The sequence below is a fragment of the Doryrhamphus excisus genome, chromosome 11 (genome assembly GCF_030265055.1).
Source record: "Doryrhamphus excisus isolate RoL2022-K1 chromosome 11, RoL_Dexc_1.0, whole genome shotgun sequence".
Taxonomy (NCBI): Eukaryota; Metazoa; Chordata; class Actinopteri; order Syngnathiformes; family Syngnathidae; genus Doryrhamphus; species Doryrhamphus excisus.
In genome coordinates, this window is record NC_080476.1 from 9,092,584 (window position 1) to 9,117,648 (window position 25,065).

Consider the following 25,065-nt stretch of genomic DNA (forward strand, 5'->3'; position numbering starts at 1 on the left):
TATTGTTGTTTTGAACAGATAGCTTAGCATATATTGTTGAGTTTAGCATCGTTAATGCATAAGCTGTACTTACTTTTCACCATTCTTAACTGCTGAAAAGTGTAGAAATAAACGAACGTTTGTAAAATATAAAAATTAACATACACGCATGGTGACACTGAAGTGTTTTCAATGCATATTCTCTATTTTTCCCTGAGTAGTAGGACCTCCGGCTCAGGCGTTTGACTGTGACATATTCCAGAAGAAAGTAGCACAAACTCAAAAGAGAGAAGGCTATAAGCGGGGGTTGATGAGACATACAAGGCCGTGCAGACTCCATGTCACTGACTGACAGAGCTTTCGTCTCTGTGCTCGCGGGGCTGACTTATTGCTCAGTGACAAGGGCAGATGCACTCAAAGCAGTCATTACAGGAAGGTCCGGTAATCAACATCTTCTCTACAAGCACACAGTCTACTTTGTCACTGGGCGCTGACATATTACACACAATTTTACTGAAACATCTCCAGCTGTGACTTAAGAAATGCATAAATACCATTCAAATGTGTCAGGAAACGCAGTCTGCAGATTGGATGAAACATCACTTTAATGGAGGGGTGTCTAAAGTCTGGCTCATGATCACAACCTGATGGAGGGAAGATTAGTGCTACACAGAAAAGAGAAAAAGCTGAAATATTGAATGTAAATGTCAATCCAATACTAATGTATTCTGTTCATGCTTTAGGTGTGCCGGAGAAGCCTGAGATTGACGGCTTTAGCAAGCCTGCCTTGGAGGGAGACCATATCACTCTGACCTGCATGACTCATGGCAGCAAGCCTGCCGCCGACCTGCGCTGGTTCAGGAATGAAAAGGAGGTCAAAGGTAAGTTGCATGCCTCAACATCAGCCTCAATCTTTTATACTACTACTATATCATACTGGGATAAACACTTGCTATCTATTGTAAACCATGTTTATTTGTAAAAACATTCAATACATCAACCGATCATACGTTCACAGGATGTCCATAGGGTACATTATGGTCATCTCATGAGTAAGAAATGGGACAGTATGTGAAGTTAATGATGATGATGATATGCTTTTATTCGTCCCTCAGTGGGGAAATTTGCATGGGGGGGGGGGGGGGGGGGGGGGGGGGCAAAACTAGGAGAGGGGAGGGGAAAAAAACAACAACTCCAAACTAGACTCTTAGATGAAGGAGTACAGTGTGGGAATGTTAAAAAAAATGTGTACATTACTTTTGAATCCTTGCATAAACCGTCTTTATGTGTTCTTTTAATTATAAAAAAAAGAAAATACAAAAAGACTGTGGTGAGACCAGTGATGTTGTTTGGTCTAGAGACAGTGCCACTGAGGAAAAGACAGGAAGCAGAACTGGAGGTAGCAGAGATGCTGAGGTTCTCATTGGGAGTGACCAGGATGGATAGGATCAGTAACAAGTACATCAGAGGGACATTACATGTTAGAGGCCTTGTAGATAAAGTCAGAGAGGCCAGACTGAGATGTTTTGAATATATTGGAAGAAGGATGCTGCGAGAGAAAGAAGACGTGTTATTTTAATGACACAAATTTAGCAATAACTGTACAAAAAGTAAACCCCGTATTACCGCATAAACAAATAAGAACAGACTATCGTTGACTAATGTCCCGTAATACCTCAGGTATCTCAGGTTAGTCCGTCTGTGCTGCAGCGGCTGTCACTTCCTATCAGGGTCAAGCATAGCAGTACGAGTGCATCGCGCAGACCCTCGAGACGGTTTGCCCCCGTTTTTCCACCATGTCAAAACAATACGACTGCGTGTTGTAGATTATAAAAGTGTTTATAGTTGGTTGCCATGGAAGATCTTTGTCTCTACGTCTCTGTCTGCTCCTTACACAGTGTCTCTCTCCTTCATCCCCTGAGCATAAGCTTAGCTTGCCATCTCGACCAAGGGGCGTCTCAGGGTTCAGATAAGCATGGAGATAGGATCGAATCAATGTGTGGCTTCAAGCAAACATCATTCCACACATTTCCATTGAATTAACGAGCCTGGAGGCACTCACGGGTGTTGCATTTTGTTTATTTGTAAAGCTCATAAGTAACTTTTCAACTTGCTTACAGTGGTACCTTTGTTTTTTGTTATTAATTTGTTCAAAAAGGTCTGATGAAAACTGAAAACCAAACAAATTTTTGTATTAATTTAAATTAGTTTAGTTTAAATTTAATGTATATGCAATCGTTCAGACACACAAAAACACTTGGAAAATATACATTTTATAGCAAATTATTACAATTTTACATGCATAAAACATCATGAAACATGTGGATGCTTTGTTTGGACACTCAACTCGAAACGCAAACTCGTTTGTTGGGCGCATTGGTTGGCCGTTCGATAACTGAGACAGAGTGTGAAAACCAAGACATATTTTGGCAATAATTTTATCGTCAAAAACCAAATCCCAAGAAAATAAAAAATAGAATAAAAAGTCAGATACCACTGTATCTGGCAACTAATAAGGGCTTGTACAACTACAATTAAATAAAACAAAAAGTTGAAGTTTGCTAATCATTAGCAATGATGTTGTAAATGGATCTTTCATTAACTGTATTCTTCTTATTCTACTGAGCGGACAAATCCTTTACTATGTTGCAGTAAAGTTTCATTTATGGTTCTGTGGTTATCGTCATACTTTTCATCTTTGCCATTTTCTGCAGTGGCATCACACAACAGCCAAAGAAAAAGCAAAACGGGATTTAAGGAGTTTATGCATACATACATACATATATACATCTATTAAGTTCCCATTTAATATCATATGAGAACGCTTTGACAATAATTCTACTATGCCTCTTTTTTACATTTTCCAAAGCAGAATAAATTTCGAATCAGAGTGCTTTCACACTTATTACACTTACCTCCATGTGTGATTATTCCATTTCCCAGTGCTCCACTACAGGGAGAAGAGTTTCCAATAAACCAAAGAGAAATGCAGTCAGGACCTAATTTTCTTTTAAATTAGCACAGAAGGTTAACAAATTCAGAGACGCTCTCAAAAATATTCTTAGCAACGAATTTCATATGCTATTATCTGTTCTTGTGGCGTTTAAAAAAAAAAATCAATTTTGTATTATTGCGTTTTGTGTTACCTCACAACTCCTTTACCAAAACACTTTTCAAAGCTTCCAACTGAAGGCAGTTTCATTAAAAGAACAAAAAAAAAACAAAAAAAACAAGCGCATCAGTAACATGTAGTTGTTCCCCACCCCGCCCCCAACAGAAAGCACCTTGAGACGTTATACAAATGTCAGATTAGAGAAGATTGCTGTCAGCCCCGCTATTGGAGTCGTCAAGAATTTCGATCGGGGTGATGTTTCAGCCCCCGTTTGAAAAGCTCTCTGGGTGTCGGCCATCACGACGCCGCTCCTCTCTTCCCCTGAGCTTAAGCTGCCACAGCTCAGCCTGCTATCTGGCACCAGGGCTTCCCGGGGTCCGGATAAGGCGGGAGATAGGATCAAATCAATGCTTGTTTTCCACACAGTTTCAAACCAACGCCACTGCGTATTTTATTTAATGACTTGTGCTCCAGAGATGATATTGACTTCTGTGTTGTTTCTGTTTCAATTACAGTTGAAACTCTAAAGTTGAACGCCCCTAAAGTTGTACAATTTAAAAGTTGCAAGAGCTCTGCAGAAAACCGAAATGTATGAAAAAACAAATATTTTTTTCAGATTATAAATAATGTAAATGCAATCACTCCATGATTATGAAACATGTGTATTTTGGTTTGTATCTAAAGTTACTGAGTAAACTTGTTCCGTGGCGGGTGCACAGCGGTGCACAGACGCTCAACAACTCAATACATACGTATAACCTGCATTGACTGGCCACAACATTAGGTACACTTGCACCATACATAAAATATTACTCCCATCTCAATATGTTGCAGTTTGCACCTTGCACCAAGACAGCGGTCACAATCGAGCATCAGTCACTGACAGTGATATAAAGTCAGTTGGAAAACTGCTTGTAGCACTGAATGCGGTGCTTATGAGAAAAATACAGGGCTGACACATTGTTATGTTTATTGCCATTTCGTATGAATCACCCAAAGAAATCACCAACCTACGCATGATGGTTCTAACTTTTGTCAACAAATTGAAACAAAGACTAAAAAAATGATTGGCGTTAAAACAATGATAGCATTTACGGTGATGTGTAGTTGTGTAAAGACACATATAAAATAGGCTGCAGATTGCGGTAGATTAGTTTTATGTTCACGATAAAAGAGCTACAGTTCCCATGAGATAGAGATACCACAAAGTAGTGAAATAATAATGTTTTGATGTAAGACATATACAGTGATGGTATTTTAATCTGACAAATCTTAAGTAACTTTGATCAAACTTTTGAGCCATTATTAAATCTTCTGCTTGGACATTAACACGGCGGCAGCTGTTGGACTTTCATAGAAAAAAAAAACAGACACATCACAAGCGAGTGTCATTGGGGAACACCAAGGTTGGTGAATTGTAAGGTTTATAGTGTGTGTTAAACAAATCCTGCCTCGTGCACTGCCACTTCCATATGACGTATATTATCATTCACAGTAGCGATGCCATAGTTTGATTTTTTTCTGGAACTTACATCACATTTTAATCTTGCAAGACCTCGAGACACCACCAAAAGTTGTCATATAATCATATTTGCTATTTATACTGCTTTTAAAACATTGCCAATACAGTGAATTAAGCTTTTCTGATGGCAACACAGATATTTCCATTGTTGTCTGGGGAAAAATGTTTTACCAATCCATACTAATCGGAACTAGAACAGCATCCCTGATCAACGTTACTGTACTAGCCAGAATATGTACCAAGTTGCTGTAGTTTGATGTCTGGATTTGTAGCATTTCCCCACTACCATGTTTCTTTTAAGTGGTACTGCATGACTCTTAGGTTTTACAGGCTGCTTCGCAAGCGTATCAGTGTTGCATCTTCAACGCTCCTCTGCAAACAAATTGCACCACCACCACTCCCCCCCCCCCCCCCCCCCCCCAACTCTGAAAAGGTGTGAATTATTTATCGGACACCGAAAGTCAGACTGTATGACATTGAGATAGAGAGTGTAACATGAGTGCAAATAAGTGCAGAGCCAATACGATATAGATTATTATTCCTCTATCGGATGCTGTGACCTTCTCCAATGAAATCAAGGCCGATTAATATACAGTACAACATATATGTGTTCACTTGAGGTGTTCATCATGGTGACAAGAGTTGGGGTGTTTACCGTGAGAAGTCACCTGACGGCAGGAATAAATGACAATTCTGACATATTGGTGTGGGATCTTTGGGAATAGAGACGATTATATTAGCGGCCCAGCCAACCGAGCAGTCCATCACCCATTGGCATTCATTTACGAGACCACCTATGCTAAGTGTGTGTCTTTGTATGTGTGTGTGTGCATCAACACAATAGGCAGATGGAGCTAGATAACCGGCATGTAAGTTTGTGTGGAAGGAAATCCAATATTCTGATTTCACCCTTTTCTTTGTCCCTTCAGTCCCCAAGCAGTAATGATATATTTCTATCTCAGTTACACGACACAACCCAGAGAGACCTGTGCCAGTACCAGTGCAATGTAGCACTTGTTTACACACCAGTGAACTGGGGGTGGGGGGGGGGCACCACATGAAATGAATATTTATTCCAAATAGGGTTGGAAATGTTGGCAATCGGATGAGTATCATCACACTCGGTGACCTAAACTGTGGGGGTTATTGCTTCATCGCGTTATGTGATAGCTCGACTCCTAAGGGAGGTGGAGAAAAAAAAAAACAGATTTGATTTAAAATTGCTTGGAGTCACATCCCTGTATTGTCAAAGTTGTTAGTCAAGGACAAAGAATGGCTTGCGGACTTTCCTCGCACTCTTTTAGATTTTCACTGAAGAGTTCAACAATGACTGTGTAACCTTTGGAAGTAGTCATTGTCCTTGAGAAGGGAAGCCGGTATTATTTAAGGATGCTCGTGTCAAAGAGGACTCCACGGTGAAGTACCTTTTTCAAGCCTAAAAAAAAAAAAAAAAACATGGAATCATTTTCATCAGTGTTGCACACCTCTGTTTCTGGACCACATTTATAGCGGCCAGATCCCACAGAGGTGGAGTGGATCAATGACCATTAAAGATGTAATTCCGAGATGGCTCTTGCAAGCAACTCTGGCATGAATAAAAGATGCAAGCGCACAAAAGTGTTCATTCTCCCTTCTCTAAATCACTGTGCTTTACTATTACTATGGTACAGTACATTAATTGAAACCCAGACAGCGGTAAAACTTGTTTTTATGGCTGTTTTGCTGAATTAGGTGCAGCATATTACTTTCAACTTGCATAATTTTAATTAACTTGCCGTTTACTCAGAAATTGTATATAAATGCTAAAGACAGGTTAATACATCACATCATTACATAATAGATGGAGAAATACAGTCAAACTACACGTTTTCGTCTACATTTTTTCGTAACATTTTTCAAACGCTGTCTTGGTTTTTGTACAATATTGCACAAACAAGTCCCCAAACAAAGCACCCTATCTGTTGCTGACTCGCTGTTTGTATATATTTTTATTGAATGTGACTGCAAAATAACCCACCATGAGGCCAAGCCAAGTTGAAGGTGCCAGCAATTAGAAAATACGGTAAAGAAACTATTGAATTCAAGTCTGCATTAACAGTAAGTACCATCCGTTCGTCATTTGTCATTATTTTGCATTGTAAAATTAGAATTTTTTTTGGTATATATTTTTGGTTAATAATAAATTGCCTCGGTTGTCATGTCTGTTTTGGTTTGAATTTATGATGAAAACCAAGGTTCCACTGTGCTGTGTTGACCCGAATATTTTTTTCTGATTATTTCGTGCCATCTGGTGATTTGAAAAACAATATAATAATATTAGGGCTGTTAAATTATTAATAATTATTATCAAATAATTAATTATTAATCACACTATTCAATTAATTAATCATGATTAATCCCAATTTGCATTTATGTCTGAAATTTGACCATTGCCCAGCACTGGATCGCAGAACACTGGAAGAGCTATACACCCTGGCAAGGGTACCGGAGGGTACCGGAGTTTGCCTAACCTACGTACGTGTGCTTTGTAGACTTGGACCATGTCCCTTGCAGTATCTGGGAAGCCGTGCCATTCAGAGCAGGAGCCTGGTTTCACCAAAAACTAAGAAAAACATATGCTGAATGTATTCTTCAATGTTGCGCGCTAACCACTCGTCCACTGTGCAGCCCCTCTTCCATTCAGTTGAAGAAATAGCATTATCGCTAATGCTTGTCTCTATGCATCCACACAAACATGTAGCTATGTATGCAATGCATGCTGCTGGCAGTGTTTGTGTTTGCGACCCTGACAACAGACTGACACCATGTCCGAAGAACTGGGGATGAGACTGCGGAACGCTTGGTCTCAGCCCATTAGGATCAACACAGTGGAGGTGGACAACCTGTCAAGGTGCTGACACCTTCCTCACCCACGGGTCTCTTCATGAAGATACTTCTCTGCACTGAATGTTTGGGGAGTCATGTCAGAGAGGACATTGTGATGTACCTCTGCCAGATGCTGATAGAACTTTCCTAACATTTAAGAATGTTCTCTCGGTCACACGTCCATGAAGAACAGAGTCAATTATATGCAGTAAGACCTTTTGGGGGACATTGCACAACAGCCACAGGAAGTGAAGCATATTGTGAGATGTGGGGGTAGAATGGCAAATCATTGTCATGCCAGGCTAGGTTATTTTTGCTTGCATTCTCTGTCAGGTTTAGTCACTATAGACTTTTACGTATACTCACTGGACACTTCATTAGGTACTGCCTAATCTGATATAAAAACTGGCATAGAAAAGCATAAGACCGATGTTGTTGTTTAAGTTTATTAGACGTAAAATCAATTTTTCATCTCCCACCAAAAAGTAATCACTCCTGCCAAGCTTTAGCCAGAGGATTTAAACATGTATATTTACACAATTGCTACAATTAAATAATGTATTTAAAAAGTACAAATGTATTACCATGGTAAATTTACCATGTAAATTAGGCCATTTAAAATTAGCCTTTGCATAAGTGTGTAACAAACCAAACAGATTTGTCCTCCAATTTGTTTTTCCTTGCTAATTCCGCATCCCATTCAATATGGGTCTCAAGTAACAGCCTCATAGCGCATACTGGGTTTCAGGGTAATTATCACAAATACTGCTGCACGGTTCAGGAGAGACTCTCGAAAAAAAAAAAATGCAATTAAGAAACGGGAACGCATGCAATAAACACAAGTTTCTGCAGGGTTTACTTAAGTGCTATTTATGTTTGGAACAGCACATTGCTGAGATGATAATGCAGCGGCTACACCTCTACTTTTATGGCACAATCTTTCAAATCAAGTATTTTTATTAGTGCAAAATCCAAAGAGCATGATTTATTTCCGTTTTACAGTACATAACACCCACCCCTCTCTAAGATGCTATTAGGGAATGTGTATTTATTTACCAGTGGCACGTCCCCTTGGGTAACTGATGTCAGGAACACCACTCATTTTATTATTTAATCAATATCACTGTCACAGATTTATGTAGAGGATTATTTTTGTTTTATTGGAGCAAAATATTGAATAAAATGGAATAAAATCAATATAAATCACATCCCCATTCATTGTTTTAAGCAATAAGAGATCGTAAGTGGTGATTTTCATCATATTTCATATGCATTCAGTACATGTAGCATGATAACCAACGTTAAATAAAACTAAAATAAAGTCAAACTACTCACCTTTTGAAGACGCCTGATGAACTGGAGTGTCTGCAGAGCAATACTGTCACCTAGTGGCATTTAAAGGTATTGTGGAGCGCTAATGATGTGCTAGTAGATGTTGTGTAATGCAAGGTTCTCAATCTGGGACCAACTGGACATTTTGTCGATGGTCATGACCCACTTTAAATGATTTTTTTTATTTATGTAATATTATGTCATGTCTTTTTAAATGCAAAGTCAATTTCAGAGCATATTATTGAGGAAAATGAGAAAGAACGTGATAACAGCTAGCATAAAAATTAATGCAGGGGGGCGTGGTGAACTCTCAGAGGGGGCGTGCGCGGCAGGGAGTACTTTCAATGTTAATGCAGACCTGCCAACATGTACAAATGTATCATACTCAACATGCAATTTGACTCTTGAACAGTTTCGAGTTCAGTCTGTACGATACAGATTAAAAAATTATATTAGTTTCTCAATAGTATTTAAAATTGGTATATTAATTATATATATTGAGATTATATGGCTACACGGCTGGACAAGTGGTTAGAGCGCAGGCCTCACAGCGAGGAGACCCGAGTTCAATTCCACCCTCGGTCATCTCTGTGTGGAGTTTGCATGTTCTCCCCGTGCATGCGTGGGTTTTCTCCAGGTACTCCGGTTTCCTCCCACATTCCAAAAACATGCTAGGTTAATTGGCGACTCCAAATTGTCCATAGGTATGAATGTGAGTGTGAATGGTTGTTTGTCTATATGTGCCCTGTGATTGGCTGGCGACCGGTCCAGTGTGTACAGCTGGGATAGGTTCCAGCACCCCCTGCGACCCTCGTGAGGATAAGCTGTAGAAAATGAATGAATGAGGGTATAATAAGTAAATAAAATGTCCAGGGTGTCTGCTGTGATAGGTTCCAGCATACCCGATGTCATTATGAATTCAATTTAGTGTTCTGTATTTGGTAATGGTAATATGATAAAGGTATAATACACCTTGAACATGGACACAAATTACACTGGAACACATTACATAACCCAATTTAAAGTTCTTCCAAAAGGGCTTTTTTTGTCCAAAAAGGAGTAGACAGAAGCAAAGCTTATTTAATCCTTTCCCTTTATCCGTTTCACCTCAGTTGCTCAACTCCTGTATTCCAAATGTCTCTTGCCTATTGTAAGTTCCTAGGAAAGTGATAGAATACATAATATAATATACAATCGACTTGATGATTGTAATAAATTGATAATAGCTGATGAAATGTCTGCCAGAGACACAGTTTGATAATAAGTGAGTATATATAATGTTCTCTAGTCATCAAGGTTGTCTTCTTTGCCATCACTGGTACACATGAGTGCCAAGAAAAAGTGGTTACACTTTTGGTGGCTTTTGTGCAACATCTGTGATCAACTTCTGCACTGCCTGCTTTGGTAAAACCGTGTTATTTTACTGGTGTACTTTTATTTTGAAAACATGACTTTACCAGCTACAGGATGCATGCCTCTGATGTTGCCGCCCGTGGACAGGAAGCTGTTCTCCAGCAGTGTCAGAGTGGGAAACTATTTAAGCAGGAGGCATGTTTTCCCCCCAAAAAAGGTTACACTTTTATTGCCTTGCGAGATCAGCCTTTTACTAATTATGTGACTTTTCTTGCCCTCCTCCGTGCCTTTTTTTCCTCCTCCATCTCCTCCAGGTTCTTTTTTTTTTAGATGTCATGCATCCATGTCTCCTTTCCGTCTCCTGCTTGGATAGTTGCCGCAAACGCTGCAGAGCTGTCAATCATTCACCACAAGGGGGAGGCGGGCTCATTGGCTCAAGTATGGGGAAACGACGGAACAGATATTTGATTGACAGGATGGAACTAAGAGAGAGAGGTTGTTTGGATGCTTTGGAAATGCAGCAGATGAGCACACAGCAGGGAGGCGTTAGGGGAGGAAAAAAAACAGTCTCTTTAGGAGATATAAACAAAAGGTGGCCTGCTCGAGGGAGGCAAACCTACCTTGACTTTGCTAAGAATACGCAAATAGGGCACAGTTACAAAGGAGAACAACACACCAAGGAGACAATAATTATGGTAATATACACGCAGGAGACAGCCTTGTTAAATAGGACGCCTTCTCTTGTTGTATGTTTTGGCTCACTCCAGCATTGCTGATCATGTACAAGAAGTGCGGTGGACCATCGTTGTCCAAAAGGCTCCATACGGAGACACAAAATGGTTCTGCATTCAAAGAAACTTGGAATTTGTGGAATTTTACTTATGCAAAAATAGTATTAATTGATGTTTGTATTGTTTGTGTGAAGAAAGATGCTTGTCTAACAATCTATTCTTTCAGTGTGATATAATTATTATTGCATTCACATCTTATCTCAAAGCAGCTCAGTTTGACTTAATCTAATTAAAATGGGGCTATAATCTCCTCTCCTTTAGATAATCTATCAATGCCCTGCAGTGTTTTTTCAGATCTGCGCGATGCGATAAAGATGCGCCTATAGGCGTCCACCGTACCTCAGTGCTGCCATCTCTGACCAGATTCTCCTCGCCACAGGCGCCAAGGTGGTGAACGCCAGCGGGAAGACTTTCACCGTGCGGAGCTCACTGCAGCTGCGCGTGGACAGGAACGACGACGGTGTGCCATACACTTGCAGAGTGGACCACGAGGCGCTGGAGCAGGCGCCACAGCAAGCCACTGAAGTCTTGGAGGTCCACTGTGAGTGTTGACATATACACATTAGAACGGATATAGAAGAAATCCGTTTTTTTCACTATAAATGTCTGTGTTTGACTTAGATGCTCCTCAAGTGAAGATAGTTCCCTCTGCTGGTGTCCCCCAGGAGGGTCAATACTTAAAGCTGGAGTGTATGTCCCGAGGAAACCCATCGTAAGTCACTCATGCTTCATTATATTTGATAATGTACTTATAGGCCAAAATGAAAGCATTAAAAAGTATTTTTCACTGCAGCTCTATCTTCTGGATCTGGTGCAATACTGCTCATATTGTCCCCCAATGAGTTTGTCCTTCCTCACCTTTATCTGGATCTGTTACAACATTAGAAGGTCTTTAGTATCACTCCAAAGTTTGTCACTAGTGGAAAAAAGTCATAACTTTTCAATGCTAGTGTACTTTACCCCTTTTTGCAAAGTTGTGTAGCGAGGGAAGGTATGAAAATGTCTGAATTATTGAATCAACTAACAGGAACGGAAAACATCACCTCTTCACGATTCACGCTTGGTGAATATATGAATGCTCAGTTTTGATTGACAGTGTCAGCAAGGTATTCATTCAACAATATCTTTATTATTGTTGTTGCAGTTTGCAGCGGTGCAGAACTGCAGCATATTGTGAAATACTTCCAAACAACACAACATCTCTATGACAGTGTCAATCAAATCTGAGCGTTATTATCATACAGCTTTTTTTTCATACGGTATACGGTGCAGATGTACCTGATGAAGTGTCTTCTCTGTATGTCCAGCCCGGATCCAGTGATGTGGACCAAAGATGGAGTGGAACTTTCCGACCTTGGCAGGGTGATGGTGGAGGGACGTGAGCTGACCTTTACGTTGCTGAACAAGACGGACAACGGCACCTACCGCTGCGAAGCCAGCAACCACCTCGGGACCAGCAGTGCTGAATACGTACTCTACGTGTATGGTGAGTCCAGACCAGAAAGGCTTGCATGGCTGATTCTGCATCCAGCATTTAGACGAAGAATCTGTATATGGACGCCATGGAGCTACGTTACCCAGCATACTACAGGATTTTATGCTGCCGATACCAATCCCGATAATCCACGAGTGAAATCGACCGATACCAATACCGATCACATACTGTACATGCAGTCTAAATGTTCAAATGTACTACTGGCTGTATTAGGGGTCACCCAGGTTTTTTCTTGTGAAAGATACTTATACAAAATGAAAATGGCTAAGAGCTACATTTACTTTCCTAGTTTATTTATTTCAAGCCAAACAAAACCAGTATGTTTGTTTTACCAGAACATGAACAAAATGCTGGTATCCAAAACTCACCTTTTGTATTTTGCAATGCATTTATTTCTAGTCTTTTCACATTATTCACTGGAAACCTGAATAAAAAGCAGGTTTATCCACCTCCGATGGGTCCCTCCAGCTAGATCTGCTGCCTTCTGAAGTGGAGAGGAGGAGAGACAATATCAGTGTGCAGTTCAAGCTCAGCGCAAACATACATCATCCGGAATCTGACGCAGCCCTGCACACAACTAAAGTTCCTCCTGCACTAAAAGTGCTACATAGTGTCTGCATGCTCCCTAATCCATACTGAGGCGGTACTCATACCCAAATTTTGGCCACACTCACAAATACAGCGTGTTGGGACCGGGGCCTGACGGATGATCACATTGCGACCCTCAACCGGACCACACCCTGCCGAGGGTTTGGCCCCAAATGCCGCACCAATCTAAAGCTTTTTAAATCACCTCCCTGGTGAGACATTCTTGAGGTACCTTTTACAGGGTGCAAAACTTATATCACTCCCACAAAGACAGGAAGTCGCACACACGGCAGACATGCTTGTTTTGAATGCTACAGCGGGGGCGGAGTTAATTGATACCGTCCTTTTTCACTGATATCGGCCGATCGATCGGAGCACCAAATTGAAGCATGTAAATAATGTGCAAAAATTAAATAGAAATAAAACAAGCCCCAAACTGAACTGCAACTGTTTACAGATAACAACCCCCCTCCCACCACACCCCCCACCCGCTATGCATGCATATCAGCGCTGTGAGTGATTAGTGGTAGCATCGCTCACAGGGCCTCAGGTGGCACTAATACCACCAACGTCTTTCTTCAAATAAACCTGCGCCCCAGATCCTCCTCATGCATGACGGTGAAGCAAGGATGTGTGGAATTCTGTGCTGTAATGTCAGTGATATCACCACAAAATCATACCGAGTAACGCCAGAGGAAAACCTGTAGAGGATGAAGTGAATTAGTGTCCGCGGAAACGGATAGCTTGCCGTCCCACTTTTTCCTGTGTCTCCTCGGCCTTTTCTTTCAGAATTAAGTCGCTTTTCTTTTTCTTTTAGGAGCTTAGTGAGCGTATAACAAAGAAGAGAAAGAATTTCCCTAAGTAGAACAATAAATATTGCTTTATTATTACTCCACACACCTAGTGGCGTGTTTTTATTTTGCAATAAGGACAATATTCAATATGCCATGGCCGACTAATAGTGATATCTCATATGGTCTTTAATGCCCGTGGTGATAAGAAGTAATAAGTTGCAGTGAAGTTGTTGAAGGAAACAACCAAGGTTGGAGTCTTCAGCAGGTCGTCATCAGGGCCACAGCTACATGGATATAATGGAAATGTTTTGTTTGATTCTGTTTATCTCGTTTGGGTGAAGAAAATCATGTACTTTTCACATTATGATTGATGAATAGGATACCTCACTTCGATGTGCCGCCTTATTGAGCCTTCTGATTGACTGATTTACATAATGACTTCCAACTCCAGCCTTCATAAGTTTGATTGTGTGATAAAGGAGCTCCTTCACATGAGAATATAGTCGGAAATGTGCAAAATGTAAAGCGTTATCATTGGGGAAAAAAATGACTTTGAAAAAGTATACAATAGTATGCCCTTACTCTAACACCCTAACTACATTGAAATTATACCATGGAAAATATTTCAATGCCCTTCATCTTGTATGATTTATTTATCAAGGATTTGTCAATGATTATCAGTGAGGAGCAAATGAACAGTAAATAAAAATAGTTAACTAAATCAAATAAATTGCATTATTGTGTTTTTATGTAATTCATTATTATTAATAATATTATTAAACTGTTTATTTGTATTTAATTGGTTTCATTGTACATTTTTTTCAAGATATTCATATTTTTAAACACTGAAATTGAAATAATTCCAGTTGAAAAATTAGAATGCTTCTTGTGATTTTGTACTAAATTGTAGTATTGGGTTGTATTTCATTATATTTGGTCTAGAATGCAAATTAGCATAGTGCAAAAGATGGTAATTTTGTGCAAACAAATTCTTACTTGCATTAGTTAAAAAGGACTACTTTATATGCATATGTACATGTGTATAATTATTATTATTTTATGTCATTGTACTTTTTTGTATGTAATTTTGCTGCAGCATGCAATGCAATGCAATGCTCTGTAGCACTGTATTTACTACAGGGGTGGGAACCTCGCGCCTGTCCATATTAGTTTACCAATTCATTATTCCATGTCATCTCTTGGAGCCAAACATTCCTTAAAATGCCATCCAAATATACCGACAAGAATAACCAATGCCCTTAATGAAAGTAATGTTATTAAAGGGACAAATCCACTACCACAGAAAAGGCAATTGGGGCTCGAGTGGGTCAAAGAGTACAATAGAGATTTATGACTTGTTCCTCTGAAAATGGCACTTGCTCTATTCCCAGCATGCATTAGTGATTAGCACACCTTTTAGCCTTTTACAATTGCTGCCATAATTCTTGGAAAATACCTTTTTAATGGCTCCTCTGCAGCGAGGAGACATTTTCGCTCACTTTCTCTCACTGCTTAGTGATTTTCGCCCAGGCTGAAAAGTCACGGAGGCACCCAGGACGCGATGCCTTGTAGCACCGCCAATTAAAAAGCCCCCAGCTTGCCATAAAAATCAGAGTGACACAAACAAGGTGGCGGTGTAACCTCATTAACTTTGTCAAACAACGCTTCACTGCCAATCCCTTTGTCCCATTAATATTTTACCACTACCTTGGATAAAACCCCACGAGGAATATCTTGTAGCCATGACTCTAGAACTGTGTCTTTTATGCTTTTTCTGTTTAGTTTGTTAGTTTAAATCTGACTGGTAAGTACAAGATGAAATCCACCATCATCGCCCCCAGCAAACAGCTCAGTTTTTGTATGTATCTTTTCTATGCATTGTATGTATTAAACACTTTATTTTGTAGGGATGGGCATTGGACAAAATTTGCTTGATCGGTCAATTGGCAAAACCAAATGATTTGAGATGTTTAGTGCATTTTACATTTATTTATATTGATGTATTAGTTATATACTGTATATTATATCAACTTCTGATGTCAATATCATGTTGGTCTAAAAAGTAATTACAAATGACTCACCAGTGCCTCTGCTGGTTGCAACCAAGTAATGCACTCCTGTTTGCCTCATTGCTTCAATATGCAGAAAAATCAGCACTGTCCCAAATACAAGACGACTCTGAATATAAGACAATCCCTTTTGAAAATAATTTTTTACACAAAATCAAATTTAGTTATTTTTATTACATCTCACTGGTGTGAGTGAAAGGAGGAAAAGCTCTGACTCCATTGAGCTGCCATTTGTTTGCATGTATACACCTCTCAACCCAGAGTAAGACGTCTTTTGTAGGCAAAAAAATCTTATATTCAGGGAAATTTAACAATCGATGTCCATCCCTGTCATTTTTGCTTATTTTTGGCATTTTATTTTTCCCATTTCATATCATGCTTTTCTTATTGCTCCCCAATTTCAATTCATTTTTCAGTTTTACATTGTTTTTCTTGTGTATGTATCTGTCTGTCCCCTCCACCAGAAGCCCCCACCACCTTGCCTCCATCCACTACACCCCACTTTCATCCCATCCCCCCAGACTCCACCGCTCTAGTCGGCACCCATGCCTCAGACCCCACAGTAACCGGAAACGGAGGTACGGTATGACCACATTCTCCCTCCCCACCTTCACACGCTTAACACGCTTAGTCTTCAGCCTAATAATATGTGCTTCACTTCACTCACTCACTCACTCACTCACTCACTCCTCGCTGTCAAGATGAAATAGTTCATCATCTAAAGAATTTTTGGAGTCTGTCATTGTATTCAGCGCGAGTGCCGCTGTTTAAGTCTATTGTGCCCTTGATATTCCTAAGACTTGAGTACCGTCGTGCCTGGAAAGCTCAAAGAAGTAAATGTCATGTCCACTTGCAAATGTCTGTCCCCTGGAGATGACTCATCATGGCACTCTATGCTGTGTTCCAGCAATCCAGGAATCACGCACACACTTAAATCAGCTCTTTAACTCCGTCAAAGTTTTGGACTGGGGTTGATGATACTCTGTTATACAGCATTAAACTGAATGAATGATGAATGGGTTTTTGTCTATAATTAGGATTTGGCTATTATTTATTAGAGATACTTGGAGTCGCAATGGAGCTATTTTTCCAACAGAGGTTCGTGACACGCAGAGTGATCATTTATGGATTTATTGTCCGTCACCAACAATATCTAATAGCTTCGTCTGAATGTTCTGAGCTCCTGTTTTGATTTCAGTGTTGTATTGAGAAAATGAATTGTGAACCTGAAGGTCTTTATGGCTGTCGCTCAACTTCCCACAGAAGACACCTTGTCGTTGGACAGCAAACTAGTTGACGCTTGACAGCGCCTCAGCTGGTTGCAGCAAGTACTGCACTCCATTTTGCCCTAACTGCTTCTAAAAATGATTAATCATTCATTCATTTTCTGTACCGATTATCCTCACAAGGGTTAGAGGCTTGCTGGAGCCTATCCCAGCTGTCTTCAGGCAAGAGGCGGGATACACCCTGGACTGGTCGCCAGCCAATCATAATCACAAACCCATGCACACTCGGGGAGAACATGCAAACTCCACACAAAAGTATGGAATTGAACCCAGGTCTCGTAGCTGTGTGGCCTGCGCAATAACCACTTGGTGTGCAATGCAGCCAATGATTAATCGAATCAAGAGCAGTAAATTGTGATTCCTAATTTTCCCCTCTTGTTCAACTTGGGCTTTTAAACCAACAACATTTCACATTGTTTTCATTCATTCATTCATTTTCTACCGCTTATCCTCACCAGGGTGGCGGGGGTGCTGGAGCCTATCCCAGCTGTCTCCGGGTGAGAGGCGCGGTATACCCTGGATTGGTCGCCAGCCAATCACAGGGCACATATAGACAAACAACCATTCACACTCACATTCATACCTATGGACAATTTGGAGTCTCTAATTAACCTAGCATGTTTTGCACATGCACGGGGAGAACATGCAAACTCCACACAGAGATGGCCGAGGGTGGAATCGAACACGGGTCATCTAGCTGTGAGGCATGCATGCTACACTTGTCCGGCGTGCAGCCCCCCTACATTGCAATTAACTGTTTTGTTATACCATGTCATTCAATGCAAAAGAAAAGACAAAATAAAAGGATTGATAATACACCCGATATTAACTGAAAATATTGGTATATGCTTAGATGTTTTGTTAGCTACTAAATTATTATGAAACCTTAAAGACCTCAGTAGTAGTTTCCTCAGTACTGTAATTCACTGATGTGGCCTAACCACCACCATGTAATTCAGTGTGAAGAGGAAGGTCATGGTCATGTCATGTATTGGTATATTTCTTTAATCCTCTCCAGGGCTGACAACATCATATTTTAGTTAACAATGTTCTAGCTGTCCCCTGTGGGAAGAGCTCTTCCAAGAAAGGAGTTTTAAAAAAAGTCACTAGCGTCTATCATGGTGGCAACCCAAAGAGCACAGAGATGCCAAAAAGATGTTATCATCACAAAAGAACGACTCACCCGCACTGGGGATATTGTCGAGTGATACAAGGAACAATTGAAGGACTTTTGTTGAACCCTTCAACATAATGGAGCAGGATTTGGCATGGCTTAACACGTCCTTCAACAGCAGGTCATCTCGGTGTTGGAGTAATAAGGCAGCGAGATGTTTCCGGATATTGGGAACTTTGTGATTATTGGTGGCTGGCACTGAGGCACTCAAGGACTAATAGATGAAGGTTCCTGGTATCATTTTTCAAAACGACAACAAAGGGTAACAAAGGTATTACATTTCTAATTGTCTAACGGCAAAGCGATTGGGAATATTACATATTCATCATTATTTAATTGAGTTACAGAAAGTCTTTTTGACATTGGAAGATCAGACACATATGATACATACTGATTGTAGATCGATGCAGTGATACCTTGGGTTTTGTTATTAATTTCTTGTAAAAGGCCGGACGATGCAAAACGTATGAAAAACGGGTTAATTTTCCCATATGAAATAATGCAAATCCAATTAATCTGTTCCTGGCACCCAAAAATATCAACAAAAAAGGCTTTTTTTAGAGAATAATTATAGTTTTACATGCAGACAACATTCATTAATTTTGTACCCTGTACACCCTGGACTGGTCGCCAGCCAATCACAGGGCACATATAGACAAACAACTATTCACACTCACATTCATACCTATGAACAATTTGGAGTTGCCAATTAACCTAGCATGTTTTGCACATGCACGGGGAGAACATGCAAACTCCACACAGAGATGGCCGAGGGTGGAATCGAACACGGGTCACCTAGCTGTGAGGCCTGTGCACTAACCAATCGTCCACCGTGCAGTGGGTTTTGTTATTAATTTCTTAAAAAAAGGTCGGACGAAATGCGAAACGTATGAAAACCAGGTTAATTTTCCCATGGGAAATAATGCGAATCCAATTAATGTGTTCCAGGCACCGAAAAATATTAGCAAAATATGCATTTTTTTAGAGAATAATTATAGTTTTACATGCAGACAACAATGTGAAATAATTCTAATGACTTCCAGTACATCCTGGCAAGATCAAATTAAATAGTGTTTATTCCCTTCTTCATCAAATTGCTGATAATCACAACTTTCTTTGGCTCCGTGGTAGGTTATTTAGCAGCCAGGGTACTTTGCTTGGCCACTTAGTTTTGCAGAATGTTTGTTATCTGCGGTATATACAGAAACAATATTCGGGCTACATTTTTGGATAAAAATCAGATCATACGAAAACTGTAGATGGACGGAGATGGAGAGACTGATGGACGAAGTACTGTTGAACAGATTGACTGACAGACTGTCCGGCGGATTGACAGATGGATGGGTGTACATACAGATGGACAGTCATGTAGAAGTTATGATTGGTGAATAGCCTGTAGATGTATAGATGGATGGATAGAAGGATGGAGGGATACACGGGTAAAAGGACTGTTTTGATGAAGAGACAGACTGAGAGAAGAATGGATCAATGGATTGTTGGGCGGAGAGCTGGACAGAAGGATACACAGAATGATTGTCAGGCAGATACTGTAGCTATGCATACTGTATGGACAGATAGTAGGATGGACGGTTAGCTAGATGGACGGAGGGTGGATTGACGGACTGATGGAAGGACAGACAGATTTATGGAAGGTGGAAGCAGGAACCGACAGATGCCCTCAGAGAAATACATGATGAAAAAAGTATGATGCAAAACAATAGTCCCAGAAGGTTTACCCGTTCGTTCAAAAGCCTAAAAGTAGCAAATGTAATAAGAGCTGAACAAAAAAAAAACGACCACTGTTTGGTCAAATGTTTTGATTCTGTCTCAGGGGCCTCCCTGCGATAACGCTGACACAGCGCCATGTCTGCAATGGTAACACAAGACGTCAGCGAATTTGATTGACATATCAATTTAAATCTAACGTGCTGTGTTAAGCAATATGCAGAATAGCTCTGCAGACCCCCTACCAATTCTCAACGTTGAAATAACGACTTTCTTTTCTCCTTTCTTAAATCTTTTGTTTCAATTTTGCTTATTCTCCTCTTTCCCGCTTACATCTCTCTGTTGGATGACAGGCTTCCACACAATGGCGGATCTTCCTCATCGTCGTCTGATGTCTGTTTGTGTTGCGCTGAGACGCAAGAGGAGCTGAGTTTCTCCGAGTATATCTTGAGGGAATCTGGATATCAGACTCCTTCACAACGTCCCCAGTCGCAGCATGCTACGCTATCTGCTTTCATGTGTCTTCTTGATTTATTACTAGCTCTTTTCACAGACTCCAGATGAAAGCAAACAAGCATAGAGCTCTTCCAGCCCCATGACGTTTTGTCTTTTTAATAAACTTGTCCGCCCGTGCCGAGGAAACACGCTAGGTTCAACATTGGAGCTCGTAACGCGGAAAATTAGCATATCATACACCTGATGAGCTCTTTCATCCATTCTTTTCCTCACTTTTTCACACTATACTTCTTACCGTTTATAATCAACCCACTAAGGCACCGTGATGAAATGTTGGTGGTGGCGTGAGTAAACTTAACTTGTTATCTCAGCTCATTTTATAAATCTATTATGATAATCAGGTGATTCTATGAAGAATGTTGGTGCCAGGCCCTTATACAGTGGTTTATAGATATAAATATGACCAGGTTTTGAATACTATTTCAATGCATACAACAATTGCTATGGCAAAATGCTGAAGAAATGCTCCTTCTGTTTGAGGATGCCCCACAGGTACTTAATTGGGTTCAAGTCTGGATACATGGCTACTCCATCAGCTTCAGCTTTCTCAGCAAGGCGCTTGTCATCTTGAAGATGTGTTTTGGGCTCCTTATCCTGTTAGAAAACTGCCTCGCAGCCCAGTTTCCCAAGGGATGGGATCATGCTTGACTTCACAGTGTCACGATACACGTTGCAATTAATGTTAGCATCAATGAACCACATCTCCCCAGTGCCGGCAGCACTTGTGCAGCTCCAGACCATGATGTTGTCAGACACTATTATCTTGGTACTCTGCTATTGAGACAAAATGTTTGTTTGTGCTCATTTTAATTCATTAATTCATTCATTTTGTACCGCTTATTCTCACGAGGGTCGCTGAGGGTGCTGGAGCCTATCCCAGCTGTCTCCGGTCGCCAGCCAATCACAGGGCACATATAGACAAACAAATATTTACACAGAGATGGCCGAGGGTGGAATTGAACTCGGGTCTCCTAGCTGTGAGGCATGTGCGCTAACCACTCGAACACCGTGCAGCCCTACTCATTTTACATTTACATCTATGTATACTTCTATCCAAGCTGTAGACTTACTGCTCTGAAAGTTCAATTTCAATAGCATCCTTGTAGCCTTTTATACTTGCACGGAGACATTTATTAAAGCTTGCAGGCTTATTAGCTAATACATATTTGATAATGCAGACCTGATAGTTCTGTATAATTAGTTCCATTATGTCTACTGACAGCCGTTGACCTCTGGGGTGTACGGCAGGAGAAAAGATAAAGATTCCTAATCTACGTTGTGTGATGCCAGACTGAAGCCTGTAGTGTTGCCTTTGATTCACTGTATTGAGTAAGTGTTGGAGCCGGCACCCGCTCAGCCATAATGGCAATAATATGTCTTCCGCTAAGCACCAAAGGTCTGTGCAATGTCATCAAAGTGTACATAAACACATCCTTTCTCATGCCAATTCTTTTTCATGGCTTTGCTAATTATCCATGACCTTGCGAAAGTGAATTTATTTGAAATATATGCTATTCATTCTTCATCATCAGTATTCCTTTTACCAAGCACTGTTGCCTAATACCGGTGCTGAGAGCAGGGCATGCCTCAGAAGACAGCAATTATTCATGGCCCCGTGTTCTCAGCCTGCGGAAGAGCAGAAATAATAAAATAAAGCACACATCCAGTGTCTTGCACACTTCAGGTTATCGTCCCTTAGCTCCATTAGCTTGCCTCTGAAAGGAATGGTAGATAAATAAAATAAAAAAAAACAATGCACAGCCAACTAAATTGTCCAAAACTGATACAAGAATGCAGGTTGCTACCTGATATGTGATGTAACTCCACAGAGTCCATCCATAAAAGTCATGTTTTACACCACATGCTCTCACACTAAACAAGCAAAGCCATATTCAGCCTTCCTCTTGAAGTTACTAGCAGTCACATACACAGAAAACAGAGTTTTGAGGTTTAAAAAAATAAAGTTAAATCACAATAGGGTCTTTGTACGAGTAGATCTTTCACCTCAAGCACACGTGTGTTCAGGATGCAATGTTGATGGTCTCAAGAGTTGGAACAACTGCCGGTTTATTAAGCAGCATCCCTTTGGGGTCTGTTCCTTGAGGGTTTATGCTGTCTGCATTTAAAGACGATGACTCTTTTTCCCTGTAATGAAATATTCATGACGCTCGCTCTTCATTGGGAAATCTACCTTGTAAAATGCCGGGTTAAAAAGGTTAAAAAGTTCTGAAAATAAGGCAAGGAAAGCCATAACAAAAGCCAAAGGACAAAGGATTTCATATCGCAAAAATATTTTGCAGGATATTTAGACTTCAACCCAAATTATATTTGCTTTTTCTTTGACTTTGATATATTTTTGTTACATAGATGGACTGTAGAACCATAAATAGAACTTACCACAACATGCAACAACATCTTTAATTAATTAATAGTTAAATGTCAGCTACATACATCATGCATCTTCACAGAGTGAGTATTTTGACTTTACTTTAGTTTTGTTATACAGCTGTTGTTTCTACCGAAAATAAAATATACAACTTTTCTACTCCAATTGAGCTACTGTAACCAAGACTTGTGGATTTTTATACTGTTTATCCTCACTAGGGTCACGGGGGTGCTGGAGCCTATCCCAGCTGTCTTCTGGCGGGAGGCGGGGTACACCCTGGACTGGTGGCCAGCCAATCACAGGGCACATATAGACAAACAACCATTCACTCTCACATTCATACCTATGGACAATTTGGAGTCGCCAATTAACCTAGCAACCAAGAACAGGCAAACTCCACACAGGTGGAACTCGGGTCTCCTAGCTGTGAGGCCTGCGTGCTAACCACTCAACCACCGTGCAGCTTGCTATCAACTTGATGCCTATAAACATACTGTGTTGATCCTAATCGAAGAAACATATTGCTTATATTCCGGGAGTAAAGATTTATACTTGGCAACAGGCAAGTCAGAGCTTTTCTTCTGGTCACTCACACAGATACCTGGAGTGATGTAGCTGTAAAAAAAGTTGTCAAATACTTACTGTATGCTTGGGTGGATATGGTATGCTTACATTACACAGCCACCCTGCAATTATAATTGTTTCGACAGCCAATCACAGGGCACATATAGACAAACAACCATTCACACTCACATTCATACCTATGGACAATTTGGAGTCGCCAATTAACCTAGCATGTTTTTGGAATGTGGGAGGAAACCGGAGTACCTGGAAAAAACCCACGCATGCACGGGGAGAACATGCAAACTCCACACAGAGATGGCCGAAGAGTAGGCACATTTTTCCTTTAAAATTGTCATCAAATTCCAAATTGTACGACCTCAGAGGTGTTGGACTTTAGAGGGTTTGCTGTTTGTTTTTGTTTCCTTACTTTGAACATGAAGGACAAAAAGTGCACAGTGTACTCTAGCGGGTCTTTGTGTTCAATCAGCTTTAAACGGTAGGAGAAACCTGTTGTGAAAACTCAATAAGTGAAAGGACAATTTTCATTCCTTGGAGGGATTTCTAACAGCTTTATTCCATTGCTATCGATCTAACGTTAGCGAGGACTTAGGACGTGCAATGAGCAAAAATAAAATTTTCTCTCTTGGCCGCTGCTCAGTTGCTTTAAACCAGAAGGGTTATGTTCCAGACTCGGCATCCGCATGGATGAGGGCAAAGGGGGTAAGATATTGAAGAGCGACGACAATCTTCTGTCCATTTCCTCCCCCGCATGACGCCGATCTGCACAGGACGAATTAAAACATAATGCAAAGGTCTTAGCGCTTATTGCTGAGCCAGCTTATTGATGAGCTGTCACATTAACTGGCTTTGGGGAAGAAATATGGCAACAATTTGAAAGTAAGTGTAGAACAGGGACGGAGAAATCATTAGATCTCCAGGCGCAGGCGATGAATTACATGTAATAGCCTATCTATTCATTTCAGCTCAGCGGTAGAGGACACACATGGACACATGGGAAGGTCTGCTTTTCAAAGGGTTTGAGATGTCCCTCTGAGATCGGTGTGGGGTTTTTTTCTTTCACTCCTTCAGTACCAACCAGCCCGCTCACGCAATTATTATAATTGTGAAAATTTTCACAGAAGCAGCAGCAATAAGTTGTTCTTCTTTTGTCTGTTTTTTTGTGGAGGTTATCGACTCTGCGGAGCACAGAGCCGCTCTGATAGATTGATTCTTGTATTGGGCTTAATGAATTCATATGATTAATGATCTTACTTTGATTATAACTTCATTTTCATTGTGAGAGCAGGACAGGAGGGAGGATACTTGAATATTCAAGAGAGCGTCGGGCAACCATGTGAGGGGCTTTATTGAATGATTAGCAGAAGTAATTTGTTTTCTGAATCTAATTAATCCTCTCAGAGCCGCAAAGCAAGAATCTACAAGGACACCACAAAAAAAAACACCACCAAAAAAAAGCCCTGCATGTGTGTGTCTGTTGCCTGGTTTCGATGTGT

At 40.5% G+C, this 25,065-nt stretch overlaps 1 protein-coding gene across 4 annotated transcripts in view; it reads left to right on the plus strand.

Annotated features, from left to right (window-relative positions):
• The window catches only part of LOC131138469 (cell adhesion molecule 2-like), a 193,964-nt gene that overhangs the window by 160,882 nt on the left and 8,017 nt on the right, over positions 1 to 25,065 (plus strand). For 2 of the 4 annotated variants that reach the window (XM_058087401.1, XM_058087403.1), the window contains 5 exons: positions 723 to 860; positions 11,334 to 11,495; positions 11,576 to 11,666; positions 12,262 to 12,440; positions 16,365 to 16,478. In XM_058087401.1, coding sequence (XP_057943384.1) covers positions 723 to 860; positions 11,334 to 11,495; positions 11,576 to 11,666; positions 12,262 to 12,440; positions 16,365 to 16,478 — 684 coding nt within the window. The remainder of the gene's footprint in view (positions 1 to 722; positions 861 to 11,333; positions 11,496 to 11,575; positions 11,667 to 12,261; positions 12,441 to 16,364; positions 16,479 to 25,065) is intronic. The other 2 variants (XM_058087402.1, XM_058087404.1) reach the window with 2 other exon arrangements.